This window comes from Leptopilina heterotoma, unplaced genomic scaffold (assembly GCF_015476425.1).
Source record: "Leptopilina heterotoma isolate Lh14 unplaced genomic scaffold, ASM1547642v1 Lhet_1471, whole genome shotgun sequence".
NCBI lineage: Eukaryota > Metazoa > Arthropoda > Insecta > Hymenoptera > Figitidae > Leptopilina > Leptopilina heterotoma.
Genome location: NW_025110865.1, coordinates 98,408 through 119,892, shown reverse-complemented (window position 1 = coordinate 119,892; position 21,485 = coordinate 98,408). Strand labels below are relative to the sequence as shown.

The 21,485-nt window shown below is 29.0% G+C and overlaps 1 protein-coding gene across 1 annotated transcript; it reads right to left on the bottom strand.

Moving 5' to 3' along the window:
• Positions 1-19,560: 19,560 nt before the first annotated feature.
• Positions 19,561-20,180, bottom strand: LOC122498337. The gene is made up of 2 exons (XM_043606020.1): positions 19,931-20,180; positions 19,561-19,697 (listed from the first exon to the last, which is right to left on the bottom strand). The coding sequence occupies exons 1-2, from the start codon at positions 20,178-20,180 to the stop codon at positions 19,561-19,563; spliced, it is 387 nt and encodes a 128-aa protein (XP_043461955.1).
• Positions 20,181-21,485: the final 1,305 nt, after the last annotated feature.

The following is a 21,485-nucleotide window of genomic DNA, read 5'->3' as shown; positions in this document are numbered from 1 at the left end:
TCAGCAGTAGATGCTCCAATCCCTAAAAAAATATATATATTGGACGATTCACGTCAAACGACCCAAAGCTGTGCCCAAAATTGTATGCAATCAAAATACAAGTTATGCACATGAAAATACTCGTCATGACATCCCCTTTCAATTGCAAAGTGGCAGAATTGAAAATTCAAAATGGCGTCCTTACTACGTCAATCAGAAGAGGCTAAACTCGAAAATAAGTAAATATATTTATTAATTACTTTTAAAAAACAATGTTTTTGTTTTTAATGTTCTTGGGGTCGCTGATTACAAATCTAAAGTCAGATTTTCAAAATTCAAAATGGCGGATCCAATCTGGCTGACGAATTTAAAAAAAATCTTGAATTCGCTTGAAACTTTTTACTCGGGGGTTTTTGCGGTCGCTGATTACTAATCTGAAGTCAGATTTTCAAAATTCAAAATGGCGGATCCAATATGGCGGGCGAATTTTAAAAAATTTCTTGAATTCGCTTGACACTTTTTACTCGGTGGTTTTTGAGGTCGCTGATTACGAATCTGAAGTCAGATTTTCAAAATTCAAAATGTCGGATCCAATATGGCGGAAGAATTTTAAAAAATTTCTTAAATTCGCTTGAAACTTTTTACTCGGGGGTTTTTGGGGTCACTTATTACGAATCTGAAGTCAGATTTTTAAAATTCAAAATGGCGGATCCAATATGGCGGGCGAATTTTAAAAAATTTCTTGAATTCGCTTGACACTTTTTACTCGGTGGTTTTTGAGGTCGCTGTTTACGAATCTGAAGTCAGATTTTCAAAATTCAAAATGTCGGATCCAATATGGCGGAAGAATTTAAAAAAATTTCTTGAATTCGCTGGAAAATTTTTACTTGGGGGTTTTTGGGGTCGCTGATTACGAATCTGAAGTTCAATTTGCAAAATTCAAAATGGCGGGTATAATATGGCCTTGAAAAGTCCGATAAAAATACATTTGCAATGCGGGACGATTGGGTGGCCTTGCAAAAGGCCGATCGATATAATATTGCAATGCGCAATAATTAAGTGGTCTTTCAAAAAGCCGATTGATATATTATTGCAATGCGCAAAAATTAAGTGGCCTTGAAAAAGGCCGATTGATATATTATTGCAATGTGCAATGATTGGGTGGCCTTGAAAAAGGCCGATTGATATTATATTGCAATGGGCAATTTCAGTATGCATATCGCTTCTGAACGAACCTACTGCAACTACGACTTCGCCGCCTTGCGAATAAACAAAGAACTGTAATGTAAAACGCGCAAATTTTTGAAAATGATGTAGGCTTTCTAAATAATAAAGAGCAAAATTAAGATCAATCAGCATAAAAAAATTAAGTCTATACAATTGTTCAAATTCGTCCGCCATTTTGGCTCTGCCATTTCGAATTTTGCAAATTGGAGTTCAGATTCGTAATCAGTGACCTCGAAAACCCCCGAGTAAAAAGTGTCAAGCGAATTCAAGAAATTTTTTTTAATTTTCCCGCCATATTGGATCCGCCATTTTGAATTTTGAAAATCTGATTTCAGATTCGTAATAAGCGATCCCAAAAACCCCCGAGTATAAAATTTCAAGCGAATTGAGAAATTTCGTAAAAGATTGATGGATTTTCATAAAAAAAATTTCTCGCGAGTTTTCGGTGTTGTTAAATACGAATATTTTGTCAGATTTTTAAAATTATAAATGGCGGACTTATTATGGCAGACGACTTTTTAAAAATCATATGCAATTCACTTGAATATTGTTATTTCAGGTTCCCAAAACCTCCAAGTAAAAAGTTCCAAGCGAATTCAATAAGTTTGTTCAAATTCGTCCGCCATTTTGGCTCCGCCATTTTGAATTTTGCAAATTGGACTTCAGATTCGTAATCAGCGACCCCAAAAACATTAAAATCTATTCAGACCTAATATTTATGCATTGTTTTTTAAAAGTAATTAATAAATATATTTACTTATTTTCGAGTTTAGCCTCTTCTAATTGACGTAGTAAGGACGCCATTTTGAATTTTCATTTCTGCCACTTTGCAATTGAAAGGGGATGTCATGACGAGTATTTTCATGTGCATAACTTGTATTTTGATTGCATACAATTTTGAGCACAGCTTTGGGCCGTTTGACGTGAAACGTCACATATTTATTATTCGTCATAATCTTTTTAAAAAAACTTTACTGTAAAAAAAAAGAAATGAGATCTTACTGGTTTTAAACCTTCACACCCTATCCAATAATACTGGATCTGCTCCATTAGGACCTCGCGTAGTCCGTTTGCACAAGGACATGATCACCAAATCATTGACATCTGGAACAGCTAATAAAAAAAAACAAAACAAAAGTTAACAACTAAATTCAAATTTAGCAAAAATTGCAAGGCAAGAACATTTCTTTTATACAAAAACTTACGAATGAGAGTAGCCGGGGGAGTTCCGAAAGAAGGTGATAATAATAGCCGGGAATAAGTCGAAGCCGTCAAAGGATCCACTAAAACAAAAAGGGATAAAGAACAGCTTTTAACATTTTTATCAATTTTCTTTATATAAAAATAGAACCGAACTCAGTTTAAAAAAAACAGCAAAAAAAAGGTTTACCAGGATGAACAGCCACACTGTTGCGAAGTGGCGATACAGCCACTGGAACCGAATTATCCTGTCGGGGGGATGTAGTAGAGTCCGCAGCCTGGACTTCTGGCACTCGGTCTTGACTCGACATCTATTAAAAGAGAAATTTAAAAAAAAATAAAGGGATTAATAAAAAGAAATATAAAAAAAATAAATAAATAAAAAATATATAAAATTAACACATGGTAAATAAATAATCTGTATCATTATAAATCAAAAAATTAAAAAGATTTCTTCTTAAAATTAAAACATACTACAAAATAGCATAACAAATTTAATTAAAAAAAACATACTAAAAATTTTATTAAGTTAAAAAAAACAATAAAAAAAATTGTATCAATTTTTATTAATATTTATTTATTTACTTTAATAAATCCAAAGTCTTTGTATAGCTTGCTTTTTGCTTAAGAAACTCATTAATAGTGGAATTGTACCAGAAGCAGGAAAATTTTCTATTCTAGACACTTAACAATTATTAATTTTTTTTGTAAAATTTAAAATATTAAAATTCAAAAATCATTTTTTTAAATTAATTATTCTAATAACAATACAAAATCATAAAGGCAACAATAATAATGTAACAATAATAAGGCTTCGACTTATTCCCGGCTATTATTATCACCTTCTTTCAGAACTCCCCCGGCTACTCTCATTCGTAAGTTTAAAAAATTGTTGCCTTTATGATAAACTAGCTGTCGGACCCGTCTTCGACGGGTTTTAGTTTCTGCTAATACATTTAAAAGGGTGTTTACCGGAAATTAAAGTTTACTGTGAAAAACTAATAATAAGTTAACATTAACTATTTCGTTAGGAAAATACTACTATTTTAATCAGTGACAGACTGTTTTCTATCCAATTTGTTATTCAGGAACAGTATTTGTCAACTTGTAGTACTTTATGCGTTTGTAGTACTACAATTAATGTAGGTATTAAAAATTAATCCTAAATTTACACCAGCTTTTGGAGTCAAAGTAGAGTCTATTTCGAAATAATTGTGTCGCAATTAGATCCTACCTTACGACTGCTTAAACCTAACTAAAATCTATATGTTTAGGCTGAAAGTAGGGCTTAAATTTTTACTTGGGTCTGTTTACATAAATATTACATCAATAAAAATTAAAGGAAAAAGCAGTTTTTAAAAACAAATTAATATAATAAAACTTTTTTAATGTGGAGAGAAAATTCCCGGTTTTTCCTGGTCAAATTAAATTCTCGGCTATTTATCGGTTTCCCCGCGCAATTGATAGACACTCTGTCAAATGTATTTTAGTAGAAACTAAAACCCGTCAAAGACTGGTACTGGTATATAACATATTTACTTAAAAAAGAGTATTTTCATAAAAAAAAGTCAATTTTTGTAGCCATCTGCAGATTTATTTATGGCTAAAACTAAAAATCAAGTAAATTTAAATTTGTTTAAAAAAAATAAACCGGGTAAGATTTGGACAACGCCAGGAATTTTTTTCACCCCTTCAGTGTGTAGCTAAAATATAACCAAATGGTCCCATAATGTGTAAGACCTTCTTGTGAATAAATTTTCATGACACTAAGTACAAGGGGTATTTGGGGTCGCTGATTACGATTCCGGTTTTAGTTTTCAAAAATTGAAAATGGTGGATCCAATATGGCCGACACGATTTTAAAAAATTCATTGGATTCGCTTAAAATTCGTTACTCGGAGGTTTTTGTGGTCGCTGATTACAAATCTGACATAATTTTTTTAAAATTCAAAATGGCGGATCCAAAATGGCGGACACGATTTTGAAAAATTCATTGGATTCGCTTAAAATTCGTTACTTGGGAGTTTTCGTGGTCGCTGATTACGAATCTGACATTAGTTTTTTAAAATTAAAAATGGCGGATCCAAAATAGGCAGACAAGATTTTCAAAAATTTATTGGATTCGCTTAAAATTCGTTACTCGGGGGTTTTCGTGGTCGCTGATTACGAATCTGTTATTACTTTTTCAAAGTTTAAATGGTAAGAATTTTTAAAAGAATTTATCTACTTTTGAAATTTTTTAAAATTTTTTGCGGCCATTTTGTATGAAAAATTATTTATTTTAAAAATATTACCTCAGAATCGTGATCAGCGACCCCAAAAACCCCCGAGTAAGAATTTTTAAAAGAATTTATCCACTTTTAAAAATTTTCAAAATTTTTGGCTGCCATTTTGGATAAAAAATTATTTATTTTAAAAATCTGACTGCAGAATCGTGATCAGCGACACAAAAAAACCCCGAGTAAGAATTTTTAAAAGAATTTATCTTCTTTAAAAATTTTTAAAATTTTTGGTGGCCATTTTGGATGAAAAATTATTTCTTTTGAAAATCTAACTTCAGAATCGTGATCAGCAACCCCAAAAGCCCCCGATTAAGAATTTTTGCGAATATAAGTTAAGATGTTTTCTTGTTTGGACCATGACGTGTATACACGTCATCCACAGTCAAGGGGTTAAACAAACATATATCCCATGCTTAACTTTTGTCTTTACCTTGCTCAAAATATCTTTAGAAGTTAAGTTTCAATTAAAGAATATTGGATGAATTAGATGAATAATTATGAATTGCATTATTTTGATGACAAAATCTTAATCAGAGACCCCAAAAATACTACTGAATTAAGCTTGATAGTAATTAATAACAATTATAATTTTTTCGATTTTTTAAAATCGAAAATATTTTTATACTTAGATTTTAGTCATTGTGTAAAAGCAATTAAAGCGTTTTGTGCAGAAACAGCGTTAGTTCATAATTCGAAATTGTTCAGGAATCAATAAAAACTGTTTTTCTCGTAAATGTTAAGATTTTTTTTAATTCGGCTTTTTGCATTATATTCTACTAACCTATAAGTTAAAAAATCCAAAATGATTAATTAATTATCTACTTAATATAAAAAATTAAAAAATAAATTAACATTTGGACTTATGCTGTTTCTGCACAAAATGAAATGAAAAACACAGAAAATTTATTAAATCCAGTGAAATATAAAAGTTTTATGAAATATTTAATAACATTTATTTAAAATATTAAATTTGGATAATTTTTAGTAACATTTTATAAATAATAAAATTGTTTTAAGAATAAATTTAACCAATTTTCAATATTTTATAATTTTAAAATAATTCAGTCACCACTATCACTTTTTGCTTCCCATAAGTGTTTTTATTTATAATATAAACTGTTTAATATAAATTATTAAAATACGTCAAGAATATCACAATGAATATAAAACTTATTATGGACTTGTGCTGTTTCTGCACAAAATGATATTTTAATTTTTTTAATACATTTTTATACTGAAATCTTAGTTACTTAGGACACTATTTTTTGCAAAATTATGCTAAAATGTGACTAAATAACATGCTATACTCAATTATAGTAAGTTTGAAAGCATTTTTTAAAAAAATGTAAAATTGAAAATTTTTGATTTTTTTGAAAAATAGCATATCTTCCGTTCTAATTAAAATTTTTCAAATCTGTAAATTTATAAACCTTCCTTGGCCCAAGGTCTAACATTCTGCCAAATTTGGTTTCAAACGGTTAAGCCGTTTTTAAGTGATGCGCGAACAAAGATTCCGTGACATACATACATACACACATACATACATCCATACATACATACACGAAATTTTTTATTGGTATATTTGGAATCCTTGATGCCTAAAACGAATAATTATGTGCGAAATTTAAAGTTCTGAGCAATGTACAGACAAAAGTCTGATTTAATATATATAGATAAAATATTATCAACTTTAGCCCCTTCGCAGTCAAGACCAAAATCTCATAAGTGGGCTCAAAATGTCGACAACTTTTTAGAAAACTAAAATTTGCGCAAACAAGCATGCTACTGTATTTGAAGTCGCCGATTACGAATCCGATATCAGATTTTGAAAATTCAAAATGGCGGATCCAATATGGCGGACATAGAATTAAAAATCGACTGAATTCACTTGAAACTTGTTACTCAGGGGTTTTCGGGGTCGCTGATTATGAATTCAAAATCAGATTATAAAAATTCAAAATGGTGGTTTCAATATGGCAGACAACATTTTCTAAAATTCATCGGATTCACTTGAAACTTTTTACTCGGGGATTTTCAGGGTCGCTGATTACGAGACCGATTTCAGATTTTGAAAATTCAAAATGTCGGATCCAATATAGCGGACAAAATTTTCTAAAATTCATCGGATTCACTTAAAACTTTTTACTCCGGGGTTTTCGGAGTCGCTGATTACGAAAAACTTTCAAAATTATATCAAATACAAAAATTTCCTCCGCAGTCAGCTGTTAAGTAAACTACGTTACTTACGACCGGACCCCAAAGTTTACCACGTGGAGGTATGCGGTCGGATTTTACACTTCTTTATTTATTTTGTTTTTCTATATTTTTTTTGTTTGTTCTTATATTGGATCCGCCATTTTAAAAACCGACATTACATTTTTAATCTACGACATCAATAAATCCCAAGTAACAACTTTTAAGCAAATCTGATAAATTTTTTAAAATGGGGCCAGCCATATTCGAAACTCTACATTGTATTTTAAAAATCTTATGCTATATTCGTAATCAGCGACCCCGAAAACAGCCGAGTAACAAAGTTTTAAATGAATCGGACGAGTTTGTAAAAATGTAGTCCGCTATATTGGATCCGCCATTTTAAATTTTTAAAATCTGAAATCGGATTCGTAATCAGCGACCCTGAAAACTCTTGAGTAAAAAGTTTCAAGTAAATCCGATGAATTTTTGAAAATGTCCGCCAATTTGAATTTTCAAAAGCTGATATCATATTTGTAATTAGCGACCCCAAAAACCCCTGAGTAACAAGTTTCAAGTGAATCCGATGAATTTTTGAAAATGTCGTCCGCCATATTGGATCCGCCATTTTGAATTTCTAAAATCTGAAAACGGATTCGTAATCTGCTACCCCGAAAACCCCCGAGTATAAATTTGTTGACAAATCTGTGTGTTTTTGAAGCCAAAAATCTGCTTGCGTCTATACACGTCATCGACAGTTTCAGCCCACCTGCACCATGACGTGTATACACATCATCGACTGCCAAGGGGTTAGTTGATAATACTAATTTTAAAGAAAATAAAATAATCAAAAATAGTAGTAAATTTTGCAAATTGAAGCACAGGAAAATTTACATAATTTTATATTTTAAAGCAAATAGATTTTTTTTAGTATTATGCAATTATTATAAAACTTTTAACGCAATTATCGTATCAAACAACAAAACTCTTACCATAAAACTAAATATTTTAAAGAATTTCAATAAAAAAAAATCGTTATTGTTATGTTTGAATTCGATTGTTTATGATTTAATTATTATTAATTTGAAAGATTTTATAATTTAATCGAATTCGGACTTAACTGTATTAAAAAGAATTTTTAATAGTCTTAAATCAATAAAACACTCAGTATTTTATAGTAAGAAATGGATGTTAAATTTATTTCAAAATAAATACTGTTATTAAAAATTTAGGATCCCCCCTTTAAGTACGTTATTAGTTTAACGTCTCCGATTAGACGGTATTTTTAGTTGAAAGAAAAAAAAGGAAAAGGTGGCAATAGTAAGGTAGAATTTCAATAAAGACACTGAGTAATATGTGTAATATGATGTTACAGGAGTCTATTTATTTAGTATGTTTAAAAAGATTAATGTTAATTTTATTACAATTGATATTGTCTTATTATTATTACAATGTGTACCCTTTTTAAATTATGATAATTATGTATTAAAAAAACATACCCTTTATAAGATTACATTTGATAAAATAAAGTCCAATACTTAGAATTGTGACAATAGAAAAATTATAACTTATGAATATACCTCTGTTTTGGACAGAAAATGATATTTAAAGAAATTAACTAATAAGTGTATGTGTGTAAATGTGTAAAAGTAATTACAGAATAATTATTAATTAACTCACCAATTATAACTTATTAAAATTTATATCTCTTTTTTTAGACAGAAAAGTCTCTTATTTCTAGGTCTTCCAGTTACAACTCTAGTAGTATTCACGTATTCACTTTTACTTCTCTTTTTTTAGTTTATCTCTTATATTCTTTTTTTTAATGGTCTTTAAATAAATTCTTTTTTTATTTTAGAAAAAATCAAAAGATCAAAATTGATTTTAATATTTAAAATTTTGGGGTCACCAATTTTAAATTTGTAATCAATTCTGAAATCCTTTATTATACGTAGAATGAAAGAAATAAATCTTCAAACCACAAAAAAACGAGGTTCAATATTTTTATTACTTTTTTTTGCCTTTTAAAATTCTCTTTTCATTGTTAACAATCTTTATTAATTTATTCTTTTCTTCGCACAAACTGTTTTCTCAAATATTTTTCACTTTTAATTCTATTTATCTCGAATAACTTCTTTTATATTTCCTTTTATCTTTATATTTTCAAATAAATCACTTTGTTTCAATTATAATCTTCTACAATCAACTTTAAATAATTATTATTTCAATCAATATTATATATTTTCACAATAGTAATCAATTAAATTCAATTAATTCAAATTATATAAAATCAACCCTTAAACTTTGGGAAATAAAATACAAAAACCTCCGCCTTTTTGCGGGAATAAATCACAAAATATAAAAAAATTGGTAACGTCCGCTCTGCGGGAAATACTCATTAAGACTCTTTGATTCATTAGCGTGGACAATTGGTCACACCCTGGAAAATCGACTTAAATCGGTAAAGTGGGAGAATGCGTTGCACACGGCCCACCAAACCTTGCTGTTGCCAAGCAAGCTTTTAGCAAACTTGAAAATTCCTCAAGAATGGCATGACATGGTTTGATACTTTATATCCTGTTTCGCCAATATGTATTCAATTTAGGTATTCTCCACAATATTATTAAAAAAAAGGAAACTCCTTCCTTTAGAGAAATATCTTTTTAATTTAAGGGAGTCGATAAATTCCCAAGGGTTGTAGACGATTTCCATACTTGATAACATTTATTTTGTATTTCCCAATCACCCAATCTTTAGGTAAAAACCATTAAAAAAATATTTAATTTCGAATTTTCTCAAATTCAGATATAATAAATAAAAAATTTGATAAATCTAAGTAATTAATTGATGAGAGAATCATATAAAGGATTCTTTTTAACCTTTTTTATGTGTATGTGTTACTTAATTTAAATTAACAAGTTTACCCATTTATTATATTCTATATAATCTTAATAAAATTAAAAAAAAAATTAAAGTAGTTGCGTTTTAAACGTAACAAATACCCCCCTTTTTTGGGCCGACGTCCCTTGGCAGCCTTTTGTTTAGCATATGATTTTTTTTGTGGAGTTTTACATATAATCCTTCTTTCGATGGTTTTACAATATGTAGGTTGTTGGTTTTGCTGAAAATAATGGTTTTTAAACAGAGGCAAACTTTTGGTTGTAACTTTATTAAAAAAAATTCGTTTCCTTTTTTTTAGGAAGATTTTTAATTAGATAAAGTTTGCTTTTGTTTTTTTGTTAATAATATTAGTGATAATAATCGTAATAGTCGTAAATTTCTTCATTGTTTAATGATAAGTAATTTTATATTTTAATTCATTAAGATCGAGTATGGTAAAAAAATGCGCTTGAATATGTGATTTTAAATTTCCCTTTTTTTCTTTATTTGAGTTACTGAGAACTTAAAACTTACTTTAATTACTGATATATTGTTGCATTTTTACCAGGCTAGGTTTTATTTGTCTTGTTTCGGTGTATAATGATGTTTCTTTCTACAAAAAAATTTTAATAATTTAATCGATTATTTCTATTTTTTTTAAATGTTAAAAAAAATGATTATAAATTATTATTCATGCTCAAATTATTTCGGATTTTAAACGTAGAGTACATAGAATAGATCTTTTGCAATGAAATGTTTTCATAATGTAAAAATTTGAATTTACCGTGACAATTTGTTTAAATTTCAGTACAATTTTTTAATTTGTCTTTGTTGTTTATAAAGAATTGTTTATTTTCTCAGTATATTTTGCTTCTTTTTTTTGAGATTTGTTGCGTAGATTACAAAGTTTTATTTGTTGTTTGATTTATTTTTTCTATATTTTTAGGCGAAAACAAAGTTAAAAGTTATTTCATGCTTTTTATTTGTTTTAAAAAATTACTTTTTTATTGAATAATCTGAAATTTTGTACATCTACATGAAATGACTTTTGTAAGATAACCTATATGTCACTAATTTTTATTTGGTGCAATAACAATGATGGATATTAAATTTTATATTAAAATTTTTTGTTTAACAAAAAAAATGTGGTGAATTTATTAAAGTTGCATTCATGAAATTCTAAGTAAGTTAATTAAAAACGAAAACGTAAACATAGTTCGATGATTCGTGTTGGTTTTGAATATTGTAAAATTTTAAAGAAATAATGTTAATTTTTATTGTCTGACATTGTTTCTTTAATACAAGTTTTAAACAAAATCGTTACAAAAAATGACAAACAAAAATTAATAAAATTTATGCCTATATGGTGCATAAAAAAATGAAAATTTCTTATTTTCTATTCCCATACCCCCTTTTTATGCGCTGTCGTCCCTTGACAGTGTTTTTTTTTAAATGAAAACGAAAATGAAAAAGAAAAAAAAATTTGAAAATTATTTTGGAAATGATTTTCGTATATTTTGTTTTAGCTGAAAATAATATAAAGATTATTTGTCAGTGGATCGTCTCCGTCCGGTTGTATCTTTTTTCTCACGGTTGTTTTTGCAAGCATGCAAAAATGGTTTTGTTGAGATGATTTACTTTTTGTAGTTGACAGTTCCAGTTCTTTTGTCGTTTGTCAAAGTGTAGTTTCACAGGTACTTTATATTTCATAAGGTTTTATTCAATTTAATAATTTCTCTTTCTCACATTTACTGAATGAAATTTGCAAAATTAGGTTATTTGGCAGGTGAACTTTAAAAATCCTTTTTTATTTAATATTTCTTATTAATAATTGTTTCTATCAATTTATAATAATAAAACAATTCATTCTTAATAAATTCTTATAATTTTTTACATTTTTATAGTAAATTGTGTGTTTTCTTCAATATTTTCTAATAGATGAAAATGTGACAGTTTTTACGACTTCATATACTTTAGATGCTTATTTTACAATAAATATAAAAAATATTTAAAAAATTCTTTTTGTTCGGTGATCCTAATATCTTTAACATCATTCCTGCAAAATATTATAATTTTTTAAAATTAGTCAGCAACGACTTTAGTCGAAATATAATGGAATGACTGATATAGCTTCTAATTCTGCTCCATTATTTGTTTGTTTTATTATTGCCTTTAAACTGATATTTGAAGGGTGGTTGTGATTGAACCAAATACCTATCCCTGCCGTGGCTTCAGATTTGCCGTTGGCCTTACATGCTCCATCTGTATAGACGTGTATACATATATCCTTCGGTGTCCGTTTTAAATCCTGCTTCGTTTTCTAGTCATAAATAGGCCTTTTTCACTTGGTCCTTGTGTTTTCTAAATCTTTTCACTTCCGCGTCGCAGAGTATTAAATTGTTATTTTCTGTAATAGTGACTGTTACGACCCGATAAATATTAAAATTTTTTACACTATTTTTAATACGTAGTTTTTCATGTATAAGCAAAACTAGTATTAAAAATACTATATACAACGATAATTTGAATAATAATCAATTATTATTATTATTAATTAATAATAAGTTTAATCAGAGTAATGAATTTAAAATAAACTACAAATGATAATAATTGATTACCGACCAAAAAATTATATCACTCTTCTTAACTGTGATCGATGCATTATCAATGCGTATAATAAATAATCAAAGTAGAATTAATTATGAAGTATCGGTAAGAAAGGACACAATATTTTCATATAATTAGAGAATAATTTAAAAACATATATACAATTTAAAATACGACTGAATTAATGGAAAAATATTAAATAATGGATAAACATATTTTTCACACCTCAATAGAAAGGCATATATTAATAAACACTCAATATATAAGAAAGTATGTTAGAAACAGATAAACTTTGACCACCGATAACAATAAGATTAATAATTAAATTGACTAATTGAGACAAATGAATAATAAATTTAATTGCCTTTTGAACTCTATAAATTTTATCAATATTAAAATTAGCTCATCACATTGTTCAAAAGAGTATATAAGCCGTATATAAATTCGAATTATTGTCAAAATTACTCCGGTGAGTCTCTGCCCGAGCAGTATCGTCGAGTCGGCCCTTCAATTGTTTAAATTCGCGTAACTTGAGAGTGATGTTAAAGAAGTTAGTTCCTTTTAAATTATGGAGGTAAATTAACATTTTGATAACGGATTTTAATACAATTGTCGTATAAACTTTATTCTAATAATTATTTTATTGCTCTATTATTGAGACTTGAACTAGAAATAGTGTTCATTATTTCTATATAAAAGAAACCAGTTTCTTTCACTTTTTAAATACAGTGAATATAAAGTTTCATAAAGTAATTACATGTTAAAGTTTTAATAGTCGTTTTGATAACAAGTGTATTATTGCTAAAACGAACTGAAAATTTTATTAATCAACAACATCAATCTATATTACATCTGTATAAGACAGGTTGCTGTTTTAACATCATTATACGTTTATCAACGCATCTAATTAAATTGTAAGTAAATAAAAACTGTTTAAACATTGCTATTAAAAATAAAATGTATTATTAAAGAGGGAATATGCATTGATTATTTAACAAGAACCCATAGTTCTTTAAAGTGACACGAATCCACACAAAAATAAAAGTCAAGACTTATCAACTTGACTAATCAGCTAATTGTCTCCATTTGGTAAATTATTAATAATTATTAATAAAATTTACTCTTTTCCTTGCTCGGAACGTGACAGTGACTACTTCATAGGGTCCGTGATAATAAGGGTCAAATTTTCCGGCTCTCACTACTTCTCGGACATCTACAAGGTCGCCTACTTGTACTTTTAAAGGTCTAGATTTCGAATCATATAATTCTTTTGAAGTTTGTTTCGCCTTTATTATGTTGTTAGCTGCTATTTGTCTTATTTCTATTAGACGGGTAATTAATTTTTGAATATAAGTTTCATAAGTTGCTAACTTTTCTTCTTCGGGGAATGCTGTCGAAGTCCTGGCTGGCTTTCCAAAAACTAATTCGTAGGGCGTGAATTTGGTTGCTTCGTGTACCGAAGTATTATATGCAAACATTGCATATGGTAGTAATCTATCCCAGTCGTTTTTTGATTTGGCATAATGCATGACTTCTTTCTAAAGCGCCATTTGTTTGAGGTCTATAGGCTGTGGTTGTTACTTGACTGACTTTGAATAGTTTAGCTAATCTTCTTAGTAAGTTGCTTGTGAACATTTTCCCTCTATCTGTTAATATAGTTTTTAGGGGACCATATAAGGAGAATAAATTAGTGGCTATCGCATGCGCAATTGTAGTAGCACTGATGTCCGGTACGGCAACAAATATACAGTATTTCCTTAGTTGGTCCTGCATGGTCAAGACATGGCAATTTCCGTTTGTAGTTGTTGGTAACTTGCCTACTGTGTCAAGTGATACTTTATCAAATATATCTAAAGGTGTGTCCGTAATTAACATCGGTTCCCTATTTTTCGTTCTGACAATTTTTCTCTGGGCGCAACTACGACATTTTCTAATGTATTCTGTGATATCTCGTCTCAATCCCGGCCATGTGTACTTTTTCCTAATTCTTCTGTATGTTTTGTTAACTAATAAATCTAATAAATCCCCATATCTTGATATCCTAAGATGGGTTATTTTGTCCTTAAGTAGTACATATCTAAGATTACTAAATATTTCTCCTAAGTTTTCTAAATATATTCTATCAAAATAATTATTTGCTACGATAACGGTATAAATGTTATATTTTCCTCTAGGTGTGATTAGTATTTGTCCTATTTTAGGTTTTTTTGTTTTAATATCTATTAAATCTATACCCTCTATTGCTGCCATTAGTTTGGAAATAGACGTGCTAGGTTCGATGTCTCTTGACATAAAATGTGCGTAGTTATCTCTTTTACTAGTAATGGCTTCGCGGTCGTAAGTTATCACTTCCGAACTATGAAACATAAATTCTTTATTTGTTCTTCTTGGTTTCTCTTGCGAAAAACAGATGTCATTTATTAAAGGAATTGCTAAACCTATTCCTATGTCATTTTGGGTTTTTCGTTGGGTTTCTTCTGTTACCATTGTATTTTGGTTTTCGATTAGTTTTCTAGGTATTTTACGCTCTTTATTTTGTTCATTTTCTGCGGTTTTTATTGTTTCTTCTAGAATAGAATTGGGTATGAAAGGGGTTGATTGGGCTTTGGGTTTGTTAAAAAATAAAGGAGTGTCAAATGTAACTATTTTTTTATTTTCTGTTGTATCAGGTCCCTTTTCGTTTACTGTTATTGTTTGGTCGGGATACTGAGAGGAACTTGGGGAATCAAAAGAGGGATTTTTGATTTGTTCTGTTATTTCTCGTAATTCCGAAATGATGCTATCTATTGCAACCCCTTCTTCCCTTAACTCATTTTCGAGATCATTTCTTTGTTGAATTGGGTAGTGCATAGTGTCATCTTTATTTAATTCGTTTTGTTCGAACATTTCGTTGTCCCAAAAATAGCTTTGGTGTTCTAACAAAGATGAATCAAATTTTTTAATCGAATTTCTGATACTGTTTATCATTTCCTTGTCGGGAGATTTTCTAGCATTGTTTAGTTCGCTAATAGTAACGTCATTTTCGTCATCTTCGTCATCTGAAGTGTCTATTGTAGGGATCATGTATATTTCTATTTCAATTTCTGTCAAAGGGTTCCCTATGTCCTGAGAATTTTCTTCATCGCTTGATTCTTCACTTTCTGTATCTAAACGAGTCTCGTTTAAGGAGGGTAAGACACTATAGTCTTGTTTAGGTATAGGTATCTCTTGAGGTTCTACGAGAGATTCTTCTTCACTAAATTCGTCACTACTTGAAGTTAGTTGTTCCTGAAAGGTTTCTATAGTTTCAGTATTTGCGACGGGTATTTGTGCTTTTGCTCTTGGTCTAAGTCTAGTTGCTATTGGTCCGTTGTCTGTAATGGGGACTGTTTCTTTAGGTTTGGTTTTTCCTACTGGACTACCTCTTTTGGGTTTAATTGGAATGTCTTTAGCGGGTCCAACAATTGCAGAAGAATCTGATGTGGCTCTCGTTCTATTAGGCTTTGAAACACCTGCCTCAGACGTTTTTTTTCTTGTCGCACTAGTTGATTTATGTTTCTCTTTATTTTTATCAAAAAGTTTATTTAAAACTTGAATTGCCCTCAATTTTAAGCCACTGGCACCACTGCTTATTGAGAAAGCCTTAATTTCCTTTACTTCTACTTTTTCTTCTAAATCAAAATTTTCTGACCTAACCTCACTATCACTACTTTCACCAGTAGTGGCAATTTCTTCATTTGGATTTTCTAATTTTCCTAGCGTTGGGTTTTCCGATAAACCTCTTAACCAGCGATTTATTTTGCCCGGTTTACATTCAAAATCGTATTGATAATCCTGCAACCTTAGTAACCATTTTGTCATTCTAGCTGTAGGCTTTTTTGCGTTAATTATGATTTTTAAAGGTTCATGATCGCACGATAATACGAATTTTCTTCCGTACAAAAATGGTCTAAAATTTTATAAAGCGTAAATTACTGCTAAACACTCCTTTTCTGTTACATCATAATTATTTTCCGCTCCTACAAGTGTTTTTGAGAAATAAGCTATTGGTAGATCCATTTTATCTATTTCTTGTGTTATCACTGCACTAATTGCATATTCAGAAGCATCTGTTTTTAGTTTGAAAATTTTGGAAAAATGTGGATGTTGTAGAATAGGATTCCTACACAAGGCTCGTTTAAGTTGTTTTAAGCTACGTTTTTGTTCGGTTCCCCATTTAAAAGTTATGTTTTTTTAACAAGTTATATAACGGCAACGCTATTTTAGCATAGTTGGCTATAAATTTCCTATAGTAACCGGTAATACCTAGAAATTCTTTGATAGATTTCTGATTTTTTGGAGTAGGAAAATCTTTTATAGCTGTTAATTTCTTAGGGTCTGCCCTAATTCCGTTTTCTCCTACAATATGTCCTAGGTACGCGAATTCTTTACATAAAAATTCGCATTTCTCTGGTTGCATGGCTAATTTTGCGAACTGCAATTTTTCTATCATTCGACCAATAGTTTTGTCATGTTCTTCTAAAGTGTTTGAAAAAACTATTATGTCGTCTAAATACACAAATAACTCTGCGCCTTGTAGTCCCGAGAGCACATTATCGACCGTTGTAGATTTAAAAAAAAAAATTATTTAGACCTCTCACTTGTCCAAGTGACTACACACTTCCGACAAAGTTGTTTTTTTATTCGAGGAATTGGGACCGATTTATTGAGGAAACCAGTGCTTGCCGATCGCAAGGGTGGTTACCGTTCCCTAAACTCGACGTTAGCGAGTAAAAAAAAAACTTCTAGCTACCCGCACTTTACAAAAATGGCTTAAAATGCCGTTATCCTGAAAATATAAAAATGCAAGAAAATATTTCACAATAATTAAAATTTATGAAGCAATAAATCAGTTTAAAGTATGTATATATTAAATGCATAAGAGTGTTTGTATGTATGTAATATATATATTTTTTTTATGTTATTTTTTTATAAATTTTTTTACCATAAATAAAAGAAAAGAATCCCACCGCTGCCATTAATTTTGTTAGATATAAATTAATTATTTTTAATTAATTAATAAAACAATAACTTTGTTATAAAAGAAATTTAATAACGTAGATATTTAACTTAATCTCATTTTATTGAAAATTTGCTAAAATTGAAATAATTTATTCTTAGATAACGTTATACTCTTTCCTTAAATAAAATAAAATAAGTTTATTAATTTAAATAAAGGTAGTGGATTATTTTTCTAAAGTCCACTATTATTTAGTGTCTCCGGGTAGACGGTATTTATGAAGAATAAAATATAAAGGATAAAAAAAATACACTCAGCAAAAAAAAACACATATATGCAAGTATAATAACATTAAGTTTATTCCATATTAATAAATTGTTTAATGAATACAACAGTACTTTTTCGATATAAAAGATTGATTTCTTAAAACTTCATGTATTTGAAGTTTATTTTATAATACAATTTGTGTCCTTCCCATTATTGAAATTTACTTTACATTAATTTTACTCCTAGATAATAAAACAACTTGTTTATCAATTAGTGTCTCTTTAATTAAAAGTGTATAATAATAGTGTATTTGTGTATTTATTTAATATATATATAAGTATAAATAGTAATAACTCGACTCACCAAGTCTATATTTATTTTAGTTGATAATAAGAAAATGTTGAGTCAGGTGTTATATGATTCACACCTGTTATAAAGATAGAAACCCTTTTTGTCTTGTAAATTCCTTTTCCTTGATCATATGTTAAAATTATTCCTCAATGAATTATAATTTTTTCACATAAAATTCCTTGATGATATTATGTCCTTTCGTTTCATTTTTTAAAAAGCCTTAACTCAAAACTTAAATTTCGGGGTCACCGAACTTAAATCTGAATTAAGTTTAATAAACACAAAAAATATATATTTTAATCAATCAGAAAATTCTTCCGAACACTGTTTTATAATTCATTGCTTTAAATTTACTTTTGTTTTTAAATACAATAACAAAATGATTATTAATTATAAAATTTATACTAAAATTATTTGAAAGTTGGACACTACTCAAAATAAGGAAAACTCCACTTTTGGATTTTAATAGAAAATTAACCAAAATCAATTTGACTGTCTCACAGGAGACGACAATAACAACTGTCTCGATTTTCGTTAACAATTATTGATCACACCCTGAATATTATAAAATATCAATAGTGGGGAGGGCTGTTGCACACAGCATTCCTGATTTTTTAAAAATTTATGTTTTGATTTGTTCGTTATTTAGTAGTTTCGGGTGCAATTTTTTTTCTAGGGCTTTGAATAAATGTGATATGTTTTTCTGTGCCTCCTTTAGTTCCGTAAAAAGTCGTTCATATCTTTCTCCATCGTCGTAAGTTAAAATTCCTATTGTTGGTCCTGCTATTTTTCCTATAAATCCTATTAATGGCGTATTTCGTTTTTTCCTATTTTGAAATGAGAGTTCCTTATTTGCATTTGGTTTTTGTTTCAATTCTTGTATGAGTGCCATTAATTGTTATCGAAGTAGTTTAGCTACAGTCATTTCTTTATTTAACATCTGGTATTCTAAGAAGTCTTCGCAGCTTATTTTCATTGCTTTTTCACACAATGTTTCCATTTTCTTATATTCTATTTCAAGATTAGGTAAATGTGTTTTAAATGTGTCTGTGTCCAGTACAACTACTGTTCTCCATGTTCCTAAAATTCGTTGTAGATTTGGCATCAGTTCATAAAATATTCCTTTATTTTTGCTTAGGGTCTTTATTGAAATAAAAGGGTCTATATCATTTGTCCCTATTACTTCGATCATTCCTAGTATTACGATACATATTTTAACATAGTTCTCCATTTCTGTAATCGAAATTAAATTACGTGTTTAGCTATCTTTTATATTTATTTGTTGGTTAGTTTCTATTGCTAATTTTGCTAATCTATCTGCTTCTTCGTTTCCTATTATTCCACTATGTCCTGGTTCGTATATTAATTCTACTTCTAGGTTATTTATACTATTTTTCATTTTTACAACCTCCTTTTTGCTTATGACTTCTTGTTTTCGGCATGTTTTCCAACCGCTATTTTCCCATTTCGGTAACCACTTTTTTATCCCATATATTACTAATTTAGAGTCGGTGTGTATCCTAATTTTTTATATTTTAATTTTTTCAAAATATTTATAGCTCTTATTATGGCTTTTAATTCGGCACTATTATTAGTTTATCTATTACATGCCTTGTCACTGATGTTTAGCGGATGTTCTTGGTTAAACCAAATTCCTATTCCGGCTTGTGCATTGGGTTTACCATTTGCCTTACAAGCTCCATCAGTATATACATGTACATAGCCATCTTTATCTATTCTCAAACCCTTTTTATCATTTTGTCAAGAGTATGCCTTTTATAGGCAAACATGGCGTAGGGTAATAATAATAATCTGTCCCAGTCGTCAAAGGCATTTGCGTAATGTCTAATAAATTCTGATAAAACGGCATGACTGCGTTCCAAAGATCCATTTGTTTAAGGGCGGTAGGCAGTAGTAGTAACTTGTGCTACTTCAAATAATTTTTCTAGTCGTCGTAATAAATTACTTGTGAAGGATCTTCCTTGGTCTATCAGTAGACATTTGGGTGCACCATATACTGAAATTAGGTTAGTAGCTATTGCATTTGCTATCGTTGTTGCATTTTTATCCTGTATTGATACAAAAATGCAATATTCACTAAGCTGATCTTGCATTGTTAAGATGTGATAATTTTCATTAGCTGTAGTCGGAAGTTTTCCTACTGTATCTAGGGACACTTTGTCCCATGCGTCCAATGGTGTATCAGTTATCACCATGTCTTCTTTATTTTTAGTTTTAACAATTTTCTTCTGTGCGCAGCTTCTACATTTCCTTATATGGGTGATTCTTCTGAAAGTGCTACTTTTGAAGTTCGATTTTTTAACTTATTTTTTTTTTAAATAATATGGTTTTTTCTATTGAACTTACTTTATTTCGTACTCAGGAGTAAGAATTCAAGTTGCGCAAAATTAATTGTTCAAAATATTAAAGTTTTTCTTCTTTTAAAAGATTGTCTTTGCGTTGCATCAATTGATTGGTTATATTTGTTTCGTGTTAGATTTTTTTTATTAAATATATACACTAATATTATCCACTTAATTCATAATACAATTACACTGTTTAAAAAATAATAATCTGCATATTTTAATAATAAATATATATATTAATTTGATAGTTATTTAGGTTAATATTTTCAATTTAATGCAGGTAAATACTAAAAACAAAAGAAAAATTTGCCCATTTCAAGGAAAAGGCTTCGGAGATGAAAGCTTCGGAGATGAAAAATAAATTTTTTTCACATTTATTCACATTAGGGCGGAATTAAAATATATTTTTTTAATAAAATATACAAATTTCACAACGCAATTTTATATTATAGTAAAAAATATTTCGTCAAAGTTATTCGTATATTCAATTATTTAATAAAGAGCAAGGCTTCGGAGATGAAATTGAATTTTTGCTCGGGACAATAAGTAAAATTTGACTATTTATAGAAGGAATAATTCCTCTCCTTTTCACAAATAATATATGGGCAAATTAAACATCAGATTCTCAACTTTATTAAATTATGCATTAAAATTTTATTAAGAATACTTTTAATGTACAAAAATATCATTAATCATCGTGAGGTAATTTTAACCTAAAACCGAAGACAAAGTTTTAATATTTTTATCATATATAAAACAGAGGTCTTAAAATTTAAAAAAAAATACGTTATGACAGAAAAACATTGTACTTTCTGACAATATTTTCAAAAAAATTTCTAACAGTTGGAAAAAAGCATAGAAATTTAGTTTTCTTATAGAAGTCCTATTGGAGACATGCTAAAAAGGCTTCGGAGATGAAATTATTTTAGCTCTTGTATAAATTCAGTAGAATAAAATTGTTTAATTTCTTTTTTTTAATGAAAAGTAAGTGCTAAATTTTTATTATGAAAATAATTAACAATTATTAGTGAGTAGATTTTATAAAATTAATCGAGACATCAAAAATGTCACTTTCAGAAGAATCACCCATATATTCTGTGATTTCCTGCCTTAACCCTGGCCATGTAAATTTTTCTCGTATTCGATGATACGTTT